This window comes from Trichoderma aggressivum (genome assembly GCF_033847375.1).
Source record: "Trichoderma aggressivum f. europaeum strain CBS 100526 chromosome Unknown scaffold_030, whole genome shotgun sequence".
Taxonomy (NCBI): Eukaryota; Fungi; Ascomycota; class Sordariomycetes; order Hypocreales; family Hypocreaceae; genus Trichoderma; species Trichoderma aggressivum.
In genome coordinates this window covers 204,862-229,685 of record NW_026946396.1, presented here as the reverse complement: position 1 = coordinate 229,685, position 24,824 = coordinate 204,862, and the positions used below count along the sequence as shown (strand labels likewise).

The 24,824-nt window shown below is 52.5% G+C and overlaps 6 protein-coding genes across 6 annotated transcripts; 3 read left to right on the top strand and 3 right to left on the bottom strand.

Moving 5' to 3' along the window:
* Positions 1 to 2,252: 2,252 nt before the first annotated feature.
* Triagg1_7116 (uncharacterized protein) lies at positions 2,253 to 6,815 on the top strand (the record flags this gene model as incomplete). The annotated part of the gene is made up of 2 exons (XM_062901816.1): positions 2,253 to 3,584; positions 3,675 to 6,815. The coding sequence occupies 2 exons, from the start codon at positions 2,253 to 2,255 to the stop codon at positions 6,813 to 6,815; spliced, it is 4,473 nt and encodes a 1,490-aa protein (XP_062753938.1).
* A 439-nt stretch (positions 6,816 to 7,254) lies between these two features.
* Positions 7,255 to 10,857, bottom strand: Triagg1_7115 (uncharacterized protein; the record flags this gene model as incomplete). Its single annotated transcript, XM_062901815.1, has 3 exons — positions 7,255 to 10,385; positions 10,440 to 10,664; positions 10,836 to 10,857. 3 exons carry the CDS (start codon positions 10,855 to 10,857, stop codon positions 7,255 to 7,257), a joined length of 3,378 nt encoding a protein of 1,125 aa, XP_062753937.1.
* Positions 10,858 to 12,796: 1,939 nt separating this feature from the next.
* On the bottom strand, positions 12,797 to 13,670 carry Triagg1_7114 (uncharacterized protein; the record flags this gene model as incomplete). The annotated part of the gene is made up of 4 exons (XM_062901814.1): positions 12,797 to 12,879; positions 12,934 to 13,142; positions 13,219 to 13,423; positions 13,493 to 13,670. The coding sequence occupies 4 exons, from the start codon at positions 13,668 to 13,670 to the stop codon at positions 12,797 to 12,799; spliced, it is 675 nt and encodes a 224-aa protein (XP_062753936.1).
* A 1,266-nt stretch (positions 13,671 to 14,936) lies between these two features.
* Positions 14,937 to 16,457, bottom strand: Triagg1_7113 (CAZyme family GT62; the record flags this gene model as incomplete). Its single annotated transcript, XM_062901813.1, has 6 exons — positions 14,937 to 15,085; positions 15,152 to 15,286; positions 15,341 to 15,421; positions 15,483 to 15,530; positions 15,589 to 16,217; positions 16,285 to 16,457. The coding sequence occupies 6 exons, from the start codon at positions 16,455 to 16,457 to the stop codon at positions 14,937 to 14,939; spliced, it is 1,215 nt and encodes a 404-aa protein (XP_062753935.1).
* Positions 16,458 to 17,748: 1,291 nt separating this feature from the next.
* On the top strand, positions 17,749 to 18,981 carry Triagg1_7112 (uncharacterized protein; the record flags this gene model as incomplete). Its single annotated transcript, XM_062901812.1, has 1 exon — positions 17,749 to 18,981. The coding sequence occupies one exon, from the start codon at positions 17,749 to 17,751 to the stop codon at positions 18,979 to 18,981; it is 1,233 nt and encodes a 410-aa protein (XP_062753934.1).
* Positions 18,982 to 23,269: 4,288 nt separating this feature from the next.
* Positions 23,270 to 24,613, top strand: Triagg1_7111 (uncharacterized protein; the record flags this gene model as incomplete). The annotated part of the gene is made up of 3 exons (XM_062901811.1): positions 23,270 to 23,330; positions 23,384 to 24,224; positions 24,298 to 24,613. 3 exons carry the CDS (start codon positions 23,270 to 23,272, stop codon positions 24,611 to 24,613), a joined length of 1,218 nt encoding a protein of 405 aa, XP_062753933.1.
* Between the last annotated feature and the right edge of the window lie 211 nt (positions 24,614 to 24,824).

Sequence of the window (24,824 nt, the reverse complement as noted above, 5' to 3'; positions counted from 1 at the left end):
CAGAGGGCGTGGAGGAGAGCAAAGTCCTTGGCTGTGATGGTGTATGTAGCACCGATCTTGTCGTATCGTAGTAGACAATACGAGGGGAAGGATGCGGAGGGCGAAAGCGTGGAGGGAGGGGCGTGTCTTTGTTTCGCTGGGGATTTCAGCTCAAGTGTGCAGCGTTGCGTGAGGCGCTCGCTACACAAAGCTGCACGGCCTTGCAGTATGTGTCAACCCGTTAATAAGGATAAGGCTGATGGATGACTGGTGGTGCTACCTGATTGCATTTAGATGTCAATATACCGAGTGCAGAGTACGGGTAGGCAGGTATAGGTACATGTCCAACTTGTACGGGCGTGTGCGCAGCAGCCGTGACACACATACACGGCGCGGTCTGGATTTTGCAGAGTTGGCTCCTGCTAGAAGCAGGGCGTAGATGCAACTGTTGGGAACTCGTGCTTGGAATAAAACGACCGGATATGAGCGAAGGCCGACAGGGCAATGCAATAACACGGGTAGGGGCCGAAAGGAAGGTTGAACAACTAGCGTAGATGGGTAAGGTATTAGGTGCTGCCAGGTAATGTAAAGGAGATTGGTGTCAGAAGGAGTTGAACGTTACAGCATCCAGGGACCATACCGAGGGATGACTTTGTACATAGGGACAGAGGTGAGTGAATGGGCTTCGGTCAGTTTCAACAGTCTGGCCGGTAATACCGAGTGGTTGGGTTTGCAGGGGCGTGCACACATATTGAACCGGCAGATGAGCTCTGTAGCCAAGCTTCACTGTGTTTGTCTTGTAAAAGTTCTCAATGGGGACTTTGAGGAAACCGACCTCATCTTTCCGGCGTGCTCGACCAATAAGCGACGTGATGAATGAGTTGCCCCTGAGAGAAACACGTACCGGGTTGCAATTTCAACGACACATCAAAAAAAAAAAAAAAAAAAAAAAAAAACCACGTAGCCTAAATGCAACAGAGGTCTAGTGGACAGAGTAGCAAAGTGCTTTGGTTGTTTGGAATCAACCAGCTCTGTGTGTCTGGTGCTTTGCCCGGCTTCCTCCAGCGATAATGCCACCACCTTTAGGGGCAACCAAGTCCAACCAAGTTGAGCGGTTACCGTAAATTGGGGACTGACACTTGAGTCGTTGGGGGGTTTCTAAGCTGTATTTGCCACGTCTATTTTGCCTCTATCCATGTCAACTCTAATTCGTACGGATACTCGGTATGCTTACAGTCTGTTTACCCAAAGCGGGCATATTATGATTCATGTGCTCCTAGTGAGGCGACTTTCTCCAAGCATCTCGCAGTATTGATGCGCCCTCTAATGAAGACCCGCATCACTGCTACTCTGCCTCTGCCGCCTCGATTATGAGCGGCCCCTTTTGTCCCCTACCGTCCTCTCCCGTGTGTATGCCTGAATCAGCTAGCAGCTGACTGCCTAATAGTATGGACAGTTGAATTCCGGGTTCCGACTCCTTCATCTGGGCCGAAAGAAGAAAAAGATAAGGAGGAGGACAGAGATAGTGTAGGTATAGGTACCTTTTGTCTTGGCAATACTAACCTTGGTAGAGGGAGACACGCAGAGCTGGAGAATGCATTCGCACTCGTACACGCACTTATAGGAGGTACATGTCAAGGTACTTGCAGTTGTAGTTACGATCCAGGGATTCTGGGGAAGGCGCGTCCCAACACTCGCCGGCCCTCGCCAAGCTGGCATCGACGGCAACAACAACAACAACAAAAGCTGCTTTTGACAGGCGGCGAGAAACTCAGCCTCACCACCATATTCCATATTCCATCCATCACCGACCTCATCAATATCCTCTCCTCGCCACGACATCCCTATCTCCTCCTCCCTGTTCTATCTTGTATCTGGAGCTGTATCTTTTTTTAAAACGCAAGAATTCATGTTATGCCACTCGCACACTCATCCGAGACTGCATGGTTTCAACAGCTTTCCCTGCCCTCTTATGCCGAGAGGCCACCAGGGGCCTCTTCCTCCGGCACTTGTTCTAGTCAACCCTTTTACCGCTTACTTACAGTTAGCGACTTTGACCAACAGTTTGAAGTCGGTCGGAAATCGACCCGACCTTGGAGCAACCCCCTGCCAAAGCCCCTTTTCACTCGACACTCCTGCATACTCGAGACACGCCTCTTGGCCAACCTGTGTGTGTCCTGCGAGCACGGGGTAGAACCGGCCAGGTGGCAATGCTTTTGACGTTATCCCACAGCGCCCAGGCCTAGCAGCCCCGTCTCCATCATCAAACTGACATGGACGCTGGCGACTTCGATCAGACACCGGCACCAAGCTGCCGCCCCTCTCTCACCACTCTCGGGCCCGACCAAGACGACACGGCAACCGAAGGCACCGGTTTCTCCACCAGCAGGGCTGTTGCATTCAGACACCATTTGCCAAAGACCTCGACCGCCGGCCCTGCCCTTGTACACAGAGACTCGCCCGCACCGCCAGTCGTCAGCAGATCTCCCCCACTCAAAACACCCTCTCAATCATCCAAGTCAGAGCTTGAGAATCGAGACTCCTCCGCTGTCAGAAACGCATCCGCTCTTGCCCGGCAAATCTCCCCTGTCCATCTTTCAGAAGAAATGGCCTACTCGTCCTCAATAGGGCTCGTCGACCGAGAGTGTGCCAACACCCCTCTGCACAGAGGCGATACACATGCTCAAGTACACCACCCTGGACTGCTGGATGGCGCCGGTTCCTGCGACAACGGGGCCCGATCACCGGGATCTCAGAGCTTTGTCTCGTCAACGCAACCATCGTCCCCAGTATCCAATGAATCCATGATGAGCGGTGAGATGCATCGCGTGCTGTCCAGTGGGGATCTATCAGTCACCGAAGTGACAGTGCCAGTTCATCGGCACAAGGGTCACAGCCTAGCCGTCAAGGTTCGCCCTGCTTTCTCATACTATCCTACATACCACCCTGTGCTCTTGGGAAACCAGCGTGGCTTAGACTATAGTCGCTCTGCCAACAAGGCCCAGCCATTTGACCCTCTGGCCGACAACGCTGAGACTGTGCCGAGTGACATTGACGGCATAAATGCTGTTATCTCGAGAAGTGAATTGCGTCATGGTGAGGTTGAAAGGGGAGATGGTCAGGGGCTGCCGTTTCCAACTCCAAAGCTCCATGCTTTCGAGCCTGAAATTCCTCCTCAAGAGGATGGCCATCATCGTCACGGTCCCATACCAAAGGTCGGGCCATATTCCGGAACGGTAGATGATGGAGCCATGGCCTACCATTTTGTTGAGACAAATCAATTCTCTCCCATAAACGGTGAATCTGGGCGACGTGGATTCACAGAAGATGGCTCGTTTCACAATAACGCCAAACCAGAGAGGATCCTGCCGAAAAGAACTGTGGGAGAGTTTGAAACAATGCCGTCGTATAGCGTTACAGGGCCACAATTTCAGGACGAGGCTGAACAGCAAGTCATCCGAGGCGAAATCCCAGACGAGAACAAGCAAGTTGCTGATCCTCAGCATCGTCTCATCCACTCTCCTATCCCCATTTCCAAGATTCGTCCCATCTTCACAAATGAGCCCTCATCAAGCGGACACGAAAGCCATTCTTCGACATTCAAGGTTAGGCCCGTCCGAGAAGCCGCTGGTTCTACCGCTGCTAAGGACAAGTCATATTTCCAGATGGAATCCGGTCAATCTCTTCACTCTTAGGAAGGGAATTTACAGAGACAGGCATCCGAAAACTCATCCGCGCGAACGCACTCTCTTAGCTCGACGTTGGATTATAAGCGTACTGCCCAGTGGCTACGCGAGATTCTCAAGTATCCAGAGACTTATACCTCCAAGTTTACAGAGTTACCCCCAAGGAGCAAGATCAGAAGGCCTTCTTCGGCATCGCAACGGCGGCAGTCAGAGGCAGCGTTATCAAGCGTCCTCCCATCCCGGCGTATGACGGGCTTATCGTCGCAATCTGGGAGATCTGAGCCCAAGATCGATCCTTTATTATTCCAGCGTGCCGTCAATGATCTTGAAAAACTCATGAACGAGGCTATTGCGCTGGCCTCTGAGGTGGTACAGCGCCCCGACACTCCCTCATGTCCCAAAATTCACCAGCCGTGCGTCACTTTGCACGCTCGCTGCCACAGTGTCCCTGGTGGTCAAGACGGGGCCTCTCAGGATGATGACACATCAGGCCGCCGCACCCACGAGAGTTCGGGTAAAGTCAATGGCGTTGACATCCAAAACGAGGGCCAACAGGAGAGGCCGCCATACCAACATGCGGATACATATACCGGTGCCCCTGAGCGCCCACGACTGAATGAAATCCTTCAGAGTTACTCCAGTGAGCGTAATGATGTGACTGCTAGAGAATTTCCTATTCAGAATGAAACGCCTCCCCAGACTGCGGCTGAAGCATCCTTCAGTGTTCCGGGCAGAAGAGCCAGCATCAATGGGGCAAGCTATACCACGCCGGGCTCTCGCAAAGTCTCAAATAGGACGCCCAAGTTGAATCGCAAGAAACCATACAACGACTTATCAAGAGGAACAAAAGATGTTCCCGCCTTGCAAAGCAAACCACGTCAAAGCAAATCAGCACCAAGGGGCTCCCACGCAAGGCATGCTTCACACGAGTCTGGCGAGGATACTCCCAATCGCGAAGTTGCTGGACGTCGAACACACACCGACCGCGGCATCAGTCTCCGTCGTCGATCTCATGTAAGTCTACGGGGCGCACAAGGGTTCAGCTTGGCCAAGTCACGCAAACGACAACCAACTGCCAGAGACTGGTCACCAGTCCGCAAGCGATTCGTCGCAACGGTGGCTTGTATCAGCACTGCCTTGATCGGTATGATTTTGGGCATTTATGCAGGTTTGGTTCCTTCCATCCAGTACTACATCATCGACCAATCTCATGCTACGGTTCATGGCAACACCGGTTGCTTCCTGGGTTTGGCGATTCCAACTTTCTTCCTGTGGCCACTTCCCTTGCTGCACGGGCGGAAGCCATACATCATGACAAGCCTTGTCCTTGCCATGCCTCTTCTGTTCCCTCAGGCCCTCGCAGTCAATACCCAGAGACTTGCCAACACAGGGACATGGAGAGCCATGCTCCTCGCATCGCGAACGCTTATGGGAGGCTCACTTGGTTTTGCCAGCATGAATTTCCACTCTATACTGATGGATTTATTCGGCGCTTCGCTCATGAGCACAAACCCTCATGGAGAAGTTGTTGATCACTATGACGCAAGGCGGCATGGTGGTGGCATGGGAGTTTGGTTGGGCATTTGGACATGGTGTTGGATTGGGTCTCTCGGTATCGGTTTCCTTGTCGGTGCCTGTGTCATTGACAAGTACCCACCAACATGGGGATTTTACATCAGCATCATCATGATCGCTGTTGTACTGATTCTCAATGTCCTCTGTCCCGAGGTCCGCCGATCTGCCTTCAGACGATCGGTAGCGGAAGTGAGAACTGGTGGTGATATCTCACGCCGCGTAGCCCGAGGCGAGGTTATGATGCACAGGGTCAAGACTGGCCCCAAGTGGTGGGGGCAGGAGGTCTATCACGGCATTCTCCTGACATTAGAAATGCTTCGCCAGCCTGGTTTCCTGATCCTCGCCGTCTACGCGGCATGGATCTACGCACAAGTAGTTTTGACCATTGTACTACTAGGATCGCTGGCATCCAAATTTTACAAACTTCGATCTCCCAACGTGGGTTTGCTCGTTGGAAGCGTCGCTCTTGGAGCCATCATGGCTATTCCTTTTCAAAAGGCCAGCTTCTTTTCAAGATCCCGTCAAGCACAGCTCAACACAAACAAGGCAACGATGGAAAGAAAGATTGCGTGGTCATCTCATCTTGTTCGGCGTACCATCTTCACTATTACACTGCCGTTGGCAGGAGTCTGCTATGCCTCGGTATCATCCGGACCACCAATGCATATTGGTGTGCCAACAATTTTTGCATTTTGCATAGGACTCTTGTCATGCCTCGCTATTGCAGAATGCAATGGCCTGGTGATGGAGTGTTTTGATACTTCTGATCTTTCACCCGGAATGACAGGGCGTCAACGCAGCAAGTCGGGCAAGTCCGAGAAACGAACAAACTACTCTTCTTTCCCGAGAGTAACTGCTGGCTTTGCAGCTATTCATACTCTGGCATTCGTCTTCGCTGCGGGTGCCAGTGCCCTTGGCGGTCTGGTCACCAGAACACTGGGTCAGCAAGTAGCTACCGGAGTCGTGGCAGGTATCCTGTTCATACTCACCGTCATGCTGCTGTTAATCTTGGCTCGGTTTACAAACGTCCAAATCATACCAAATTCCAAGATGGCGGAAATGGATCGGCTGATCGAAGCCCGTCGGAGATCAACCATACGGCGTGCCTCTATGCCTGATGATCACCAGGCGGTGGTAGAGGAGGAAAAGGCATGGCGACCTGCTATGCTTGGAAACCCCATTGGCAAACAAAGAAGAATGAATGTCTTTGAACTTGGAAGCAAATCGCGGTGGCAAGAGATCCGCAAGAAGAATAAGCTGGTCGACGAAAATGCCCATCTGAATCAAGCAGCGTGGAATCAGGGGCTGGAGGCTCTGGATGACAAACTCAGCGATATCCAGAGTGACGTGGAAGATTTTTTCGGGCTGGGGAGCGTAAAGAAGAGAAACTCGAGGCGTATGCGCCCTTCGGATGAGACCAGCGAATCGGCACAGGACATTGAGATGACCAACTTGGGAAATCAGGCATCTGGGTCAAGGCCATCCCTGAGGCGCTTCGTCGAGAGAGAATGCGTCATGAGTCAGACTGTGGCAGAGGAGAATGAGGGCTTGGATGACCATAGAAGGAACCGTTGAAGTTGTTGTTGGTAGCGACGGGATTGGTTGGAAAGTACAAGTGAGGAGGCAAAGACGTTTGAAACATGAAATACCTAAGGTGACCGCTCGTAATATACATTTGCGCATTGCTCCCTCTTTCACTAAAAACTAAAACAAAATAAAATGCTACGCGACATTGTACGTCGCTGTAGGTGACACGTGTCTAGTCCTCCTGCGCTGTGATTTTTAATGTACATGATGCTCGATGTGTAGAAAGAAAATATTAGCTAAAAGTAGACAGACGTGTACTCTTTAATCAGATGTCATAAGAAGCATAACACGGGGGGGTAATTGTCAGATCATAGAAAGGAAAATAGAGAAAACAGAAAACATCATCATGAGCCCCTCTCCTTTTTATATCCAAACAGGGGGGGGACAATCTCTCCCTCTTTCTCTTCACATCATACAAAAACATTGCTCACTGAGCAATCAAGAACAAGTCATCTCCGCGCCGGGTAGGAGTCAGCCGAGGCTTCCACACCGGCGTTGCGGGCAACTCGGTGGGCTCCTGGGGCGGGGGCGGCATCCTCGGGGAGGAGAGCCCGGCGACAGCGCCTTGGCCCTGGCGGAGCCACTTGCTCTGGGCGGAGGAAGAGGCGCCGCCGGGCTGGGGCACGGGGATGGCCATGTTGGCGGCGCGGGAGGTGCCGAGGCGTTTGGCGAGGAGGGACGAGGCCTGGGAGTCGGCGGAGTGGGCGCTCGTGGTTGTCGCTACGGAGTTGCCGGTGAGGGGCGCGGCCGGGGGGAGGGCGTCTGGGTAGTATGATGGGGCGAGGGGTTGGAGGTTTTGTGGCTGCTGTCGCCTTTGTTGCGGTTGTTGAGGTTGAGGCTGCGGTTGTTGAGGTCGCTGGGCTGGCTGTTGCTGCCTTTGCTGTATCTGCTGGAGCTGCTGTAGGTGCAGCGAAACTGGCCGGGCGGCGGGCTGCTGCTGCTGCTGCTGCTGCTGGACAAAGGGGGGCTGATGGTTGCGGGGGTGGTGATGCGGGTATCTATTTGGTTGGGGAGGATGGGGAAGATTGTACGTCGAAGGGCCCTGGCCGTACTCTGGGAGGCGAGTTTGATACGGGTAGCCGGAAGAGTCGATGTTGGGCCTGTAGGCGGTTGGGTGGGGAGGGAGGCGATAGGGGATGGAGTTGTTGTTGTTAGACGGCGGCCTTTGGTAAGTTTGCGCAGGATATTGTTGCTGCTGCTGCTGCTGTTGCTGAGGGGGATAAGGCCGTGAAGAGGAGGAGCCTGGCTGGGATGCTGGACCAGCTTGCTGCGGTGCTTGATTGCGCGCCCCCTGGTAGTATCTCTCGTCCGGCTTAAACGCCGAACCTTCTCCCCGCATCATGGGGGAGCCGGTTCTGATGGCGCCGGGAGATTCCATAGCGCGAGGTCCCATAAACTTCTTCCCTTGGTTCTTTGGCATGTTGCCATCCGAAGACATGGTGCCGGCGGCAAGTGGTCGCCCAAAGCTCGGGCTTGGCTGCGCAGGACGATCACCCGGGGCAGCAGGCTTAGCATATCCCGCGGCAACGGTTACGCCTTTGGCAGCGGCCACGTCAGAGTTCAAGTTCCCTGGGTAAGGCATCACGGCACCCAGGCTAGCTGGAATCTTGGGGTATTGAGTTGGTGACTGACCCCTTCTTGGCCGTAGAGACCGCGGGGACTCAACCACGGGCGAGAGATTACTTGGCTGCTCCAACGGGGGAGGGGATCTCAGATCAGTGTCATCCGTAGAGGTCGAAATAGTCGTTATGCCACTATCAGTAGACGTGATTCGTGGACGAGTCAATGATCGCGTCGAAGACCGGCGATTAGTTAACGAACGACGGGGTAAGTTGTTGCCATTGCCATTGCCGGAGAAAAGGGGCCGAGGGGCATAAGGCTGCAGGTCCTGCTCCTGGATCTCCTCGTCTGAAGAAAGCGACGGCTCGACGGCTCTGATGGTCTGCTCGGGTGGCATGGTGATGCCTAGGGCACCCTGTCTGGTTTCTTCAGCAGCTCTAGATGCCTCGCCTGCCCTGTTATCCCTTCGCTGGCTTGCGGCTTTTACAAGTGCCAGAGCACCAGCAGCACCAGTAGCCAGTCCCAGACCAGCGACCAACTTGGGCGCCGCAGACTTGGGGGCGGCAGTCAATGGGCTGATGGATGCCTCAAGCTCTGCAATCTCTTGAGCTCGTGCCGGGTCGCCAAGCCTCCAGTTACCACTCCTATCCGCAACATAGTAAGGGGCCGCCTTGTGCGGGTCAGCCGAAGGTGGTCTCCAAATCTGGCCACCTGGTGAAAGTGACGACCGGCCATCTTCTTCAAACTCCGTGGTTGAGCTATCGTGTCTAGTAACGACGGGGACAAACGGCCTAAAGTTTCCTGTCTTGGGGATGATGAGCTTCAACGGCGAAGGCGACTGAGGCTTGCCTGGAGGGGTGAGATTTCGCGGTCGAATGGATGGCTCGGGCATTACTGGTTGACGCATTGCAGGTCGTGCCACGGGCTTCGTTATAGGTTGCATCTTGGGTTGAGCCGCAGGCTTTGGTGATGACGACGCGGCGACTGCTCCGCTCATTATCGCCCCTGATGCTGCACCGGCCGCCGCCGCTCCCATTATTACCGCAGCACCGAAATGGGAATCTCCATCTCGACTGGGCAGTGATACCTCTAATCTCGGCGGTCCCTGATTCATAACAGGTTTGGCTGGAAGTAGCTTGGACAAAGGCCTGGCGGAAGTCGGTGTCGTTGCGCGAGTCACGTCTCTTGTGTTGGCAGGCGATATTGCCAACCCAATTGCACTGGGCCTCCAGCTCGCTCTGTTATACCACGACTTTGTCGGACCGGGCATAGGGCCTGGATCGAGGGGCGCCCGAAGCTGGTTCGCGATCCAAGAGTCTGTGCCTCCACCACCGCGAGGACCCTTTTCTGCACTAGAATTCCACGAATCCCTCAGGGGTCGTCCTCCTTTTCTCATCTTTCTCCCGAATTGAGACCTCCTCTTGCGGAGGCATCTGCAGAAAACCGCAATGCCAAACCCGATGAATCCTACACCGGCGATACATCCAATTGCAATTCCGGCTACTTGTCCAGTGCTGAGAGACGCTGACGCCTTCTTTTCTCCTTGTCCACCAAGTACTCCATCGGGAACATCCGTGGTAGTACTGGTCTCGGTTGCGAGCGTGCTAGTCTCAGTGAATGTTGGGGCCACAGGATCGGTCGTGAGAATCTCAGCAGGAGACGACGTCGATGACTTGACCGAAGTTGACGATGATTTAGTCGTAGGTTTAATAGTAGGTCCCCTCGTGGATCCAGTCCTGGAAGGTCTAGAGCTGCTAGAGAATGACGTGGGATCTGTAACGAGAGTCGTTGGAAGAGAGACGGACGATAGCGTCTGGCTTGCAATCGCCGTAGGGATCGAAGTCCCGTGGCTCGTCTTCGTCTTCGTCTCCGGCGGAAACGTAATTGGTCCCGTGCCAAACAGCGGCACAGCTAGGGTAGCTGTGATGACAGAGTGAGTAGGCAGGACGGCACCAGGCTGGCCATAGCACATGAAGAAGGCTTTGTCAATCACCGCGTCTATTCAACCGTTAGCCTTGAAATCTCATTCCCTCTCAGTGATTCCTAGCCTACCGCTTGCCACCTGCTTAGAACAAGCCCCTGCCGCCCTCTCAACAGCAAGACACTGGACAGCCGCCTCTCCGATTGTGAATCCATATGCTCCGATGCGTGGGCAAAGCGCTGCCAATGTTCTCGCTGGGTGGTCTGCATAGCTGACGTTAAGGAATGAGTTGAAGCACTGAGCCGCGCAGCTCGGGATGAAGGAGTCAATGTCTCCCGATGAATTCAGGGGCGCTGCTGTCACGGTGTAAATGAGTGTAATTAATAGGAGTAGCATATAAGAAGGAAGCCTTCTAGACATTCTATCAGAAAACATCTAGTGGAGTCAAGCAGAAATTAGCATCAGGACGAGATGTATGTGTGGCGTCTTCCATAGTAATCGATTTGTAGTAACACATAGGAGCACACCCCCATTGTTGAACTTGTCCATGTCCGTATACTCGACGACGCATCGTGGCGAATAGTATCGACTTCACATAAAGTCGGTGGAACTGACCTAAAGAAAGACCCGGTATTACGAAAGAGACGACCAGCATCTCAACATGACTCGACACAGTGGGAAAAGAATAGAAGGAATATAACGAAGGTGTGTTTCTCGCTCCAAATCAGGCACGTCGTACAAAAAGGGAAACCGAACTGAAACGAAAACCGGAGACGAGAGCAAAGAACAACAAAGGAGATGAACAACAAAAAGAAAAAGATGAAAAAAAAAAAGGAAAAATAGAGTTGTTGGTAGAACGAAAGAGAGGGATCTGCCGGGGAAGAAAGGGAAGACAAAACAAATTTCGGGGAGAGGGGAGTCCATCATAGAACTACCATCTCCATGAAACAAGAAACACGCGCCGGCCAAACCAAAAAAGCAGAAATCGTCTTCCCTGCCCAAGAAAAGCTGCATCTTGGCCCGCGATCCGCCTGGCACGCAGATCAAATCAAACCGCCATCACAGCCGCCCGTCGTCCTGCACGTCCAACGAACCCCATCATCCATGTCCCGCTTGGCTCTGGCCCCGTTTCCCACGTCTGTTTCTCGTCAGCGGGAAACAACCTTCTTTCGCTCATCGCCACTGCCCTCGCGCCATCTCCATCTCCAGCTCACGATGCATCTGGTGGCCGGGCGCTTGACTGCATATTCAGGGCCTCGCCGTCCAATAGACCGGCAGATGCAAGGATGGTTGATGCTGATGGTTGGCGCCTACAATCCCCACTGCAGCAAGCGCGCCGGCTTTCGTTGGCGCTTGGAGCTTCACCGGGGGCGGAGAGTCACGTGCGACGCATCGGATCCCGCCCAATCAGCGGCAATGGCGTGGTGATGGCTCTTCAAGGGCGGAATTACTGTATCGTGGCCGCTGGTCCAATCACTGAGCAACTAATGCCGTCTGGTGCTGTTTCAATAGGTAATGCTACATCTTTTTTAACCAAAAAAAGAATCCTTGTCTCTTCTTCCTCTGACTATCTAGTAGTTACCCAGCAGTCTAGCATACCTATTCATATTATAAACTCAAGGTATTCCAAATACGTCATAACTCAGCACATACCAAGATACCCATGTCCGCATCTCGCTGTTAGTCGTGGCCATCGAGAATGGAGACATCCAGAACAGCAGCAGTCTCCAGCTGAATCCCGCCGACTCAGCCCTCAAAGTCATCATTTCCCGCTTTCATGTTTCTCTCAAGTGCCCAGCCCACGAGGACTATCGGGCCGGCTGCCTAATCAGATCAATCTGCATCACCTCGCCCATATGTAACCGCCATGCTTATGTGATTCCGCAGATACGGGGTACATCGGCGCCAAATGAAATCTACTGATTCCCCTTTTCTAAGATGACTTGATCTTAACCGAAACGTCATTGTGTACGGAGTAGGTGAATGGTGAATGTTAATCGTAGAGGCATCTGGCCTCATCAAAGGCGGAGCATATCGTGTAGTAGATAAACAGAATATTATTCTCTTTAGATTCCATCCTTGGGCTGACTTCTAATTCTCTACCAAAACAACTCGGCAAAACTTCAACTGCCTGGAAGTAGCACCTCCCCTTGTACAAGAAAGCCTAAAGATGTCATCCCTGTAATGAGCCTTGCACGGCCTTGAAAAGGATATTTCGCTTCACCTGTCTCGGGACTGTTCACCACCAGAGGAGAAAAACACACCCTCAAAGACGCCAACGCCTGGGAAACACAAATTGGGTTAAAAGGGAGATGGGGGGAAAAACAAAAACCAGTGAATGAGGTCTGTGTGGGTTAGACGACAAATTTGCTCATTGCACGGGGTGGGAGAAAGTGAAGTGACCATGTCCACAGTAAAATCGATACATGGTCAATTCTAGCCGCGGAATGCCCGTACTGCGAGACTTCTGCGTGTAAGAACAGAGAGCTCACATGGCCATCTCGGCTTGCAATTTCCGAAGCTCGGCTTCCTCGTCATCCTCCTCAACGGCCACTTTCCTGCTAGATATGGCTTTGGGAATATTAGCGCTGCCTTTGTCCCACAAGGTCTGACAAGTAAACTTACGCTCTGCATGCGATGGCGTGGGCAACTTGTGGACTGCGTCTGTCAGAGGCACGTTGCCTGTGCTCAACATTTGCTCATCGACCTGCTCTTGTTGCAGATCCGCCAACTCTCTCTCCAGCTCGTCATCGTCAACCGCCTCGCCAATCGTGTTGTTGGTAATTACGCTGACAATTTCTTCGCTGAGCGCATTCTGTTCATTAATTTTATCCCTGTATCCTTGTCAGTTCATCGTTTCCAAGGGAGCGCTGACATGGAAAAGTAAAATAGGGCAGCAAGGCCACGTACATGATTGCATCCACCTTCTCCGGTGTCAGGCCTTGGTGGATATCCTTGATGGCTGCTGATGACTTCTCCAACACTGCCAAGGTTTCGCGGTTGATATTCGCAGACTCCATGGCGTTGATCTGCTGCTCGAGCGTTGTAATCTGCGCAATCGTCTTATCTAGCGTGCCCTCTGCCATCTTCTTGCGCCGCAGGGCGCCCTTGGCCACTGTTTCCATCCTGTCAACACTGCTACCCCGCTGCATCCGAATGTCTCGCAAGTTTTCCATCTACGTACCTGTCTTGTTTGTGTTGACGTTCTTCCTGGCGATGGCCTCCTGCTCCTCGATCTGGTTCTGGATGTGCCGCTCTCGTTTCTGCAGCATGTCAAGCTGCGACCGCAAGCCGAGGATGGCATTCTTGGCCGAATCCTTCTTCTTCTGAGAGGCGGCGCCGCCTCCAAACCAGCCCCACATGATCGCGAATGAAGATGAACTGCGAGGTCCGGATCTGAGAAAAGAGATGCGGCGATTAAGTAGATTCGATGGACTCGATGAGCGTGGTTCCAAGGAGCAGAATGACGGTGTGATGCCGCAACCGAAGCAGCAGGCTCTTGATGGCGGGGGTCGGCCTAGAGTCGTGGTCCAGGTTAGCAAGAGAGGCGCAACAGCGACTAGGCAGCAATCCCAGCCTCGGTTGGTCCAGGATAACGCACCTCGTGGGAGTTGTTATGCACGCAGCGCCGTAAAAATCGTCGGGATGCGCAGCCAGTCGCAGGCGGCTGATGGGATGCACTCGTCCAGGTTGTACGTGTGCTGCTATGACGGCACCCAACCACCGAAAGCGAGGGTTTAGCCGAAACTCTACCGCGCGTCATGTGCTGGCGTGCTCCTTATCTCGGCGAAGTGCGAAGTGCATGTACCTGCTGCTAGTCCGAGGATGCGATACAGGCCGGGCGTTGGTCGGCTGACCAGACCGTTTAGAACGAGTGACCCTGGCAGATAGCAGCCAAAATACAGGGAGGCCTGAAACATTTTGGCATCACAGGGGGATTCTAATGGATGTCGAGGCACATGCTGCTTTTTGCTTAGTATTTATTTGATGTTACGCGAATATGACCTGCTCTCTCAGAGAATATACCCAAGAGACCCTAATCGTTGAACGGTAGATTTGAGTCAATAGTAGACGAAGGGTTGTCCCTAGGGTATGCTTTGTACAAAGTTTTGGAGGAGAAATTCAAAAGCCTGTCGGCCGTGTGAATGATATGCCATGCCTACTCTAAACTCCCGAAAACACACAAACATACAAAAACTGTTACAGCCTGCCTTGCCATTTGCTCCCGCCTTTACACAAGCAGCAATCTCCATTCCAATAGCTCCAATATACGCAACGCAAGTAACCAGAATCTAGTACCACAGCGGAAAAGCTATACTCGCCGATCGCTTTCCAGGCTCGACGCAAACACGTGCAAGCCTTCCCAGACAAATACCATCATTATTAAGAGTGCGAACAGGCAGATCAATCTGCGGCGGCAGAATGCAGCAGAACGTACTCACCGCCGTCCGGTTGCCATATCAATATCAAGGCTGGTCGTATCTAAAGCGTGAACCGGTCCGCGAGAAGTGTAACATCATTAGTCTTCGTACAAGTATTGGCCCATGTCGCCAATATAACAATCCGAATTATTGCAGAATATGGGACACGTGAAGCGAAAATTAGTTCTTCAGGGTTTGGTGTCGAGTTTACGCATTGCCGCCCTTTTCCTCGGTGTCGATATGCCAAACAACGTAATTGGGGAGACCATAGACTTCATAGCCAGCACGCTTGGCCATTTTGGCGAATCCTTCAGTTTCGGCTTGATTTTCGAAAGCGTAGCAAGGAAAGTTGATGCCTAGAGAGAATCAAGTCTGGTTAGCCGTTGCCTGCTTCATCAGCAGGGTAGCATTTATGGGCATACCGGAGCGGTGCACGTCTGCCTTGACAAGAATATTGACACCGCCAATGCCGTCGAGCTCAAGTTCCACGTCTTTGTTCTCGCGCCAGTCGCCCATTCTCGCCATGTAGGTTCTGCCAGTGGCGTATTGCTTATAGCCTGTCGTTCTGGTAAGCACTATTCAAATCAAACGTCTTGTAAGGGGCGACGTACCTTCGGCGAGAACGACATCCTTGTCTAGGCTATTCGCCAGCTTGCGACCCTCATCGGACTCGACCCAGGAGTTGTAATCGACTATTTGTTTGGTAAGCGACCGCACTTCCGTGTGTTCTCTTCACGGTTGGATATCACTTACATCGGCCCTCGATATCCACACCGTCACGGTAGCGGTGGAACCAAATGTCTTGGCATCGGAGATTAGCAACAGTCTTTCGTCTTTCATCAGATCTTATACTCCTTACTTGGAACCAGAATATCTCGGTCGTGAGCAATAAAGTCCTCCAAAATCCCTGTAGGGCTGTCCACAATGTCTACATCACGCCAGTAAACCCAAGAGTGTTCGGGTTTCAGAGCCGTGTAGAGAAGGTAGTTTCTAGCCCTGCCCATGGCCTTCCGTCGGGGTCCTTGAGCCTCAAACGAGTGTCTCTCTTCAACGTTTTGGCTAAGTTTGAATCCAAAATCTTTCTCAATGACCGTTGCGCTGTGGAAGGGAATCTGATCGGGTCGCTTCTGGATGCGGTCGAGTTCGGAGGCAAGAACGGCGAGGGTGTCGTCGGTAGAATCTGACACAAGGAACGCCAAGTCAATCAGTCGATGGGGATATGTCAGTTCCGCAAGGAGCTCGAAATATTTTGACAGATAGGGCGCGGCATCCTTCAACGGCGTCAAGATGAGTATCCTCTCTTCCTTGGCAATGGCTTGCTTGGTCGAGTTGACGGGGTTGAGGTCGACGTGCTCAATTGTGCTCGAATTGACTTCGATGGGGGCATGGTGGTTGAAGATGACCGGTGTCTGCAAGTGCCCATTCCATCTGTTGTGCTCGTTCGGTGACATTTCCATGGGTGGCTTAGCCGGACCCCGGCAATAGAAGCTATGTGGCATCGTGGGTGGTCAGTTCCATGCGCGTAACCAGCAAAAACCAGCACGCAACTGCTCACCTCTGCATCTCTGACGCCGAGCTAGACACGCCACGCCATAGCAGCAGGATGATTCCCGTAACTCCAACCAGCAGTATGAATCGTGTTCGCGTCACGGCATTCCACAATGCCCTGGTCGGAGGGATCTGCGCCCTCGCCGATTTCCAGCTCAATCCACCCTTGGGGAGCAACATGATGATCTGTCAAGGCGCGCCTCGGTTCCCGGGAGTTACCGTTGCAATTGGCGCCTAGAAAACGAGACTTGTCGAATGTCGCTCAAGCAATGGAAGCGTTTCGGGGATGACACGGAAGGATTCGAGACGGTGGACGGGCTTACGGAACACGGGCCAAGAAAAGGAAGAGCAAGACTTTCAAACGAGAGTGGAGGCGACGCTTGGATCAGGTCAACGATAACAGAACAGCAAGACACAGAGCCGACGTTGGATGTAATGAGAGGCTGCCGGACAAAATGGCGTCCAACGAAGTAGGGAAGGGGGAGCAGTCGAGATAGGGTGTTCCGTACCTATCTTAGCGTATCAGTGTACGGTACCCATTGGAGTGTTGCTGTCCTGTTGAAAAGTTTAACCGTTGGGCAGTGCAGAGCAATACATGCGGGATACTTTCATGTGTCGGCCGCGGCGAGCGAAAAAGTGGCTCCTTCTGGTACCAATGATGTTGCGCTTTAGCGACACCCGACTTGAAGTCGGACTTCAACCCAATTGAATCCTTGTGTCAATCGAGACGCGCTAGTCAGGAGGTCAACTAACTGCAGTACATGCTGTGGCCATAATGCTACCCTGCAGAAAATACGAGTTACGGTGCAGATGAAGTGATAATGCTGGGTATCGTTTTAAGGTTGTTTATTCACAAACAAATAAGCCTAATTGCATCATCTGGCTCCTCTATTTTGCAGTCTGAAGATGACATGACAAGGGAAAAGAAAAGCGAAGAGTTACCGCGGAGAGAATCAAGAGACGGGGGGGAAAGAACAAAAAAAAAAAGGACCAAGGTGGCAATCCCAACTCTTAAGTATCATTAGGTAACCAAAAGTGGTCTTGAGTCGGCCTGCGGAATACCGCACCGTAATCTCAACAGGGAGCAAATCGGATGCCATAACAGATGACAACGGGGGTGCCACATAGGCAAGTTTATTCATGATCATCTTGCCTAGTTTAGAAATCTCGATGTTTTAGTTGGCTGTCTTTTCCTTTGGCGCGGACTTTAAAGTCTTACCACAGCACATTCGCTGCTGATTTTCTTCTCGCATGTCACTGTGTGTTTTTCTGCACGCAATTGCCGTGCTGCTTTGCATGCCGGTACTTGGCCGTGATGACAAACTGCAAACCGACACCAAAGGCGCAAAGTGACACTCAGCACACTTGAATGAATTGGACTTTTGCATCTTCATACACCTCCGGGTAAAGTTTCTAAAGTCGCAAATTGTCAATCCAGCCAATTCTGGACAGCCCATAGACCAAGCAGCGCATGCAATTCCTCAACTACGCAAAGTCTCTAGCCGCTGTATACAGGCCACTTACACTGGGCGTAGCTCGACTCAACCTTTCACCACCGACCTTCAGCACATACTCATTCGCGGCGATGGCGGCCACACGGCGATCCGCGCGCATCAGCAACAAGGCGAGCACCCAAGGAGCGGCCGAAGCAGCAAAGACTGCCACAAAAGCAGCCCCAAATCCTCCAAAGGAGAACAAGCGGAAGAGAAAGGCAGCTCCTGAGCCCGAGCCCTCGGCGCCCAAAACACCAACCAAGAAGCAGCGCCCAGCTGCTCCCCCCTTAACGCCCACCACCAGCGTCGCAGCCCTCAATGGCACCAAAGGCACTGCCCACAAGTCCGTCACTCGCCTCGCAGACCCCAGATTCTCCAATGCGACGCTGCTGTCCCCGGAGACGTCGCGAATAGTCGCCTCGCGCGATGTGGAAGCGGTGTCGCCGTCAAAAGCGCCGTCAATCGGTCTCAAGCCTACGACCACGGCCACAATCCTGCAGGAGGCGTGCGACCATCTGATCAAGGTTGATGAGCGTATGCGGCCCTTGGTTGAGAAGCATCACTGCCGCAGCTTCTCCCCCGAAGGACTTGCGGAGAAGATTGACCCGTTTGAGAGCCTGGTGAGCAGCATCATATCGCAGCAGGTCTCCGGCGCGGCGGCCAAGTCCATCCAGAACAAGTTCATTGCCCTCTTCTACCCAGAGGACGGCGATGCGTCTTCTCAACCTGCCGACGGCGACGCTTCGTCCAAGAAGAGATTTCCGATCCCGTCCGAAGTTGCAGCATGCTCAATCGAGCGGCTGCGCACCGCCGGCCTCTCGCAGCGCAAGGCAGAGTACGTGCAGGGCCTCGCCGAGAAGTTTGCCAGTGGCGAGATCACGGCCCAGATGCTCCACGACGCGCCTTATGACGAGCTCATGGAGAGGCTCATCGCCGTTCGTGGGCTGGGCAAGTGGTCCGTCGAGATGTTTGCCTGCTTTGCCCTTAAACGAATGGACGTCTTTTCCCTGGGCGACCTGGGCGTTCAGAGAGGCATGGCCGCCTTTGTCGGACGAGATGTAGCCAAGCTCAAGAGCAAGGGAGGCAAATGGAAATACATGTCTGAGCAAGACATGGTGGAACTGTCGGACAAGTTCGCACCGTATCGGAGTTTGTTTATGTGGTACATGTGGAAGGTTGAGGAAACTGATGTTAGTACCATGGAGAAATAAGCAGCACGTTTTACGTGTGTATGTGTGATTCCTAGCTGCACAAAGCAAGGTAAGTTAGATAGTTCATACGAGTACTACTACTATGTTCGAATAATAGCATGGGATGGGTCTTTTAAAGTAGGTATTAATAGCATCCTCAACACGAATTCTAAAGAGAGAATCGGCGATCCCGCACATCCTCGTCACTTCAATGTACGAGGGAATGCGTCCCAGATTTTAGGTTCAGGACGGACTTGAGCAAACTCAGGAGTGAATCCAGGCTCTCATATGTGTCTATTGATTTGATTGTCTGCAAGTGGCCCTGTCTACGGTATCACTCGTCAAATCTTATTCTGGACCCGGAAGCCAAGCTTGTTTAGACCTCGATGCGTGACGGCTCGGCGCGGATGACACGTGCAGCCGTCTTACATAAAAAGGGGACTGACAACATTCTGAGTTACATGTATCCGGGGACGGGCCGTTTGATCTTAGACGAGTCAAAATCGCTGGTGATAAGGGGTTATGTCAAGATTACCTTGGGTATGCCGCATGCGGGCATATGTAGATAGGACCGGAGGCACATTGAGCAATTGATGTATAAAGCAGGAATAGCGGCGTCATTTAGTGTTCTAATTAGACGGTTTCAAGGTGAGCTGTAATACGGACTCTAGATCATGACACTTGCGGAGTACCTAATGTACTCGTATTTTTCCTGTCGTACAGAGTACGGGCCATCCGCGTCGACCTCCTTTGTGATGCTCGTACTTGTTTTCGGTGGGACAGTCAAGGCACTTCGTATCAAGATGCTGATTCTCGAATTGCTTGCACGGTCGCCTGTGTCTGGGCTTCGTATTAAAATGATGAGATGAAAAGAGTGTTGAAGGCACGGGGCATGCTTTGTTTGGCCAACTTGAGCTTGGAGGAAGAAAGGCTCTGTGTGATTGGACTACCTAACTACCAGGCGCTGCTTGGATCTATGAGGTACCAAGTTGCTTTTGGGTATGACGCGTAGCTCTGTACCCTAAATTAGAAGTGTAACCCAAAACAATGACAATGCAGCTTTTAGCTTTATCGTTCGGTATGACAATCATAGGTTGCCCAAGAGGGGGTGTTTGCATCACTGGAATTGCGTTTTGCGGTTGTATCATGATGCCCTCATTGTACATGATACGGAGCACAGTCTTGGCCGCTCATGGCCAGGATTGGCTGTGTCTAGCTCGATGGGAGGTCAACTGATATCTAATAATATACAGTACCGTTATGTTGGCCAGCAAGATCCCCATCGGGCTTTTGATGCCCCAAATTGACCAATGCCGTCGAGCTCTACGCGTACCTTTTGAATGTTAGAGTTCTCGTATCGCATCTGAATGAGTTGGTTCGGACACTATTGGAGGTTCGGTAACAAGGTGTGGCACACCAGCCGTGCCAAGAAGCCACAACGACTAAAGCCGCCGTGACGGGCCAATGCGTCAATGCATGAATTTGAGTATCGCCCTCGTCATCGTTCGGCATCATTGCCCGGCCGGCGTTGCCGTGGAGCCGATGCTGTTGCTGCTGAAGAAAACAATCAAACAATCACCCAAGCAATTGAGCACCAAAGGATGAAACACTTCCAACTGCTGAAGAAAGGAGTACCGACAGTGCAACTATGCTCGGAGCGGAGTATGCGCTCCGGGTTGATTAGAGCAAGGAGCACGAGGAAAATACTCGTACTGTCCATACTGTCCTCGTACACTAACTGGCTGGAACTAGCCATGCACGGAGTATGCAGCCCAGGGATTCATGTTGCTAGGCTGACGGGACTCCTTGCGTGACTCCTCGGTAGTGTTTTGAAACTCCTCGTACCGGCGCTCCGACTAATCTTGCTAGCCATCGAGCGAAGGGAAGAGAGAAAAAAAAAGGAGAGCGGGAAAGTTTGCTTGTCCATGGCCGAAAATTCCGCGCCAGCCAGCCAGCTGCAGACGAGCTTCTGCACAACGGTGGGCTCCAGAAAGGAAGCCGTGCCAGGGGCGCTAACAAATTCAATTGAAGCATTTCCACTGATGATCCCTGTTAGCCCGCACATGGTTGCTGAGACGGTGCTTTTGGCGAAGCTGTGCCGGTGCTGTTAGCGGCTGGTTGAACACTGGAGTGGCGCACGACGATACGATCTGCAGCGACGACGTCGTGGTGATGGGAATGATGGCATTCGATGCGCATCGCATGCATGCGGATCATATACAGTGTGAAGGAAATAGTGCATGAGCAGCGAAGACGAGTGCTGAGAGACATGCACTCGGCCAAGATTGCAAAGTACAGGTCGGCCCACGGATTGTTCGATTACGGGCCTTGCCAAGGGCCTCCCGAGGTGAGATTCTTATTACCGTCCAGGACCAAGGCGGTACATGGACGCATGCGGGAACGCCGTACCTACATGAGTACCTTGTTGGTACTGCCCGTAGCGGTAAAGGGCCAGGCACGGAGGGCCGTTTCTGTTGATATTACCTGCCCGACCAGTCTAGCGAGGGAGCTGCGCGCAGCTTTCTGGGTAGGTATTTGTACGGAGTAGGTACTTGTACCTGGCGCGGGGAGCTGCTGCGAGTCAACGTTGCCGGTGCCTTGCAAAATAATCAGGTACAAGTCCACAGGATGGAGCTGATGCTGGCACTGTCTGTCTCTCGGTAATATGGACGGCCCCGTCGATAATAAGCAAAAAAGACAGACGGCACAAGTTGGTCTGGCGCGCTTCAAAACGAGCTCCGTATGCAGCGCACGCGCGTGCACGGAGTACGTGCGATTACATGTAGAGAGTACAGTGTAGCAAGCAATAGGGCTATACGACCTAGGAGCCCGGGGTGGTTTCTAGTCAGTGGTCTGGTCAGCCTTTTTAGGCTGGTAATCGTTATAAGCAATGAAGTTAGGGTAGAAAACCATTACGGAAGTACAAAAACCATTACCAGAGCCCTTACCAGACGCTTTTCACAGTGCGAACCCTTACCCAAAACCCCCCCGGCGCCCGATGGGAGTACTGCTAGTATCAACTGTTCTCCGTATCATTCTGAGCAATTCTATACGCCCATCCCAAATGTTAATCTGCGCCCAAGTGCCCCATCGGCGCCACTGCCATCTATGTACGAGTACTCTAGTCTACAGTCTCCAATTCTGCCGCCAGCCGAGCATCATTGCCTTGTTTTCCCTCCGCCCATTGCAGCTGGAGACGGGGACAAATTTCATTAGATTGATGGCAAATTATGGAGATGAGGCGCGGTGGGGGCGGCCAGCCCTTCCCAATCCACCCACACCCCCTAGAGCTCCATTCCCAGGGGACATTTGCGGCCTCTCTCCCCTGGCCAGGCCCTGTATCCGGCCTGTGGTTGGTGCACGAGGAAGCTCTCGCGCAGCAGGGGGTGCCGCCTGGTTTCGTCCCAGGAACAGGTTCTTCTTCCCTTTTCTCTCCTTCTTCCTCGCTTTTTCGCTTTCTCTCTTGTTTCTTGCTCTTGCTGTCGTCTCGTCGTCGTCCTGCTTCAATTCCTGCCACTCGTTATCAGGCCAAGCAATTTGCGCTATAGCTTTTTATTATTCCACATAACCATTTTTTCTTCCCACCCCATCCATTCCAACTGCAGTCTTCCAGGCCAACCAGTAGCCTTATTTTGACCACCATCTTTTGAGACATCTCTACCCCGTTGCCCAGGAACGTTTCCAGTTTTTCTCGTGTCAGGAAAAAGATCGACTCTGCTACAGTAACAAGGTGTGTGAGCTCTCCTGGTTTCGCTTGTTTTGTGGTGTGCGCGTTGCCTTGCCTCGCTGCTGCTCCTCCAACCTCCGTTTCACCTGGCACTGGCACTGGCACTGTCACTGTCACTGGCACCTGTCACTGGCACATTGCAAACTTTCCTCTGCTCTGCTCTTTTCCTTCCACGCACACTTGACATTGCCGGCTTGGCCTCGATTTGCGCCTCAAAGCTTGCTGCTGGTTCTCCGGTTGCGATTGCGCTGTTCTGCTCTTCAACAACAACACGCTCCCCCCTTCTTTGGCCCAAATCGACGCCCTTCCTTCCCGGACTCGCCTGTTGCCGTTACGAGTGGAAATATTTAGACACCTGGGCCATTTCGAGCGATCGAGAACTGGATTCCGTCAACATCTTTTTGCCTCGTCTCGTGCCTTTTGGACCGGTTGCATAGTTTAAACGCCACAGTCAGATACCCCCTATTTGCGCCAGTTTCACGCCTCGAATCGCGACACTGCCATCTTCACGTTTCATTTTTCATTATTTTGACGCGTTTTCGGTGCACGCTTGCTGACTTTCGTCCTTTTCATTAGATCAGAATGCATTCCTCCAAGCTCTTCTCAGCCATCCTGGCTGCTGGCGCCGCCAGCGTCGCCTCTGGTAAGATCCTTTGCTCCCTGTGGCATGATTGCAAAATACTAACACGACTGTAGCTGCCTCCAGCGCCTGTTCCAAGGACATCAAGGTTACCACGCCTAACCCTGTCATCTCCTGCGATACCGTTGACGCCAACATCATCGTCGATGAGTCTGTTGCTGGTGACCTTATTCTCAACGGCCCCAAGACGATCACTGGTGATCTCATCATCAACAATGCCACTCAGCTCATTTCCGTCCAGAGTATCACAATTGCTTCCATTGGCGGCAACTTCGAGCTCAACGGCCTCGAGCTCCTGAGCTCTGTTAACATGCAGGCGCTCAAGACCTTGAACAAGTTGAACATGGTCAAGCTTCCCCAGCTTAACAATCTGGTTTTTGGCTCTTCTGGTGTCACCAAGGCCAGCGACATCCAGGTTACCGACACCTTCCTCAGTGATCTCAGCGGTCTCAACATCAACAGTGTTGATTCCCTGACCATCACCAACAACAACAAGCTGACCGCCTTCAACTCCGACCTGGTCAACATCACTACCCTTCTCAGTGTTACTAGCAACGGAAACAACATGGAGATTAACATGACCAAGCTTCAGTCCGCTGCCGAGATTCAGCTTTCTAACGTCAAGAGCTTCATCGTCCCTAGCCTGAAGACCATCACCAACTCCCTCAAGTTCGATACCAACCCTCAGCTCACCACTTTCAGCGCCAAGAACGTCACCTCCATCGGCGACAGTGTCACCTTCATCAACAACAACAAGCTCGCCAACGTCTCATTCCCCCTGTTGACCTCTGTTGGTGACTTGACTGTCCAGAACAACACCGTCCTGGATGCCGTTGAGGGTTTCCCCAAGCTGCAGACCGTTGCTGGTGGTGTCATCCTCCGCGGTAACTTTGACACGTGAGTAGCCAGCACATCTCGATTCCCGTATGTATCTATATTCTTTATCGCTGACCGTTACATCTTTCTATAGTGTTAAGCTTCCCAGCCTCAAGGATGTCAAGGGCGGATGCACCGTCTTCTCTACCACCGACATTTCTGAATTCTGCGGCTTCTTCGATGATGCCAAGAAGAGCAAGATCATTCAGGGTCAGGAATCCTGCAAGAGCAACGTTAAGGCCGCCAACGAGGGAGGTAGCGACGGTGACTCCAACACTTCCAGCGGCGGCAAGGGCGGCAGCAGCAGCGACACCGACGGTGATGACAATGACAACGCTGTCGCTGCCCTCAGCGTCAACAGCGTCCTCTTGGGTGTCTCTGCCCTTGCTGGTATGGCCCTGCTGTGGTAAAAAAAATTCGGAGGATGATGGGTCGGAATTTGGCGTCAATCTCTGTTCTCCCAGATGTTTTTCTGTTTTCTTTTAGCCAACACATTGTGGTTTCGTCAACCCCCCCACGCCTTGGCTGTCAACTCATATGTGACCGCCCCTTTTGTGTGTGTTCGCGGCACTAACGCTAGAACTTAATAATGGAAATGTACTTCAAAATGTCGCCACGCTC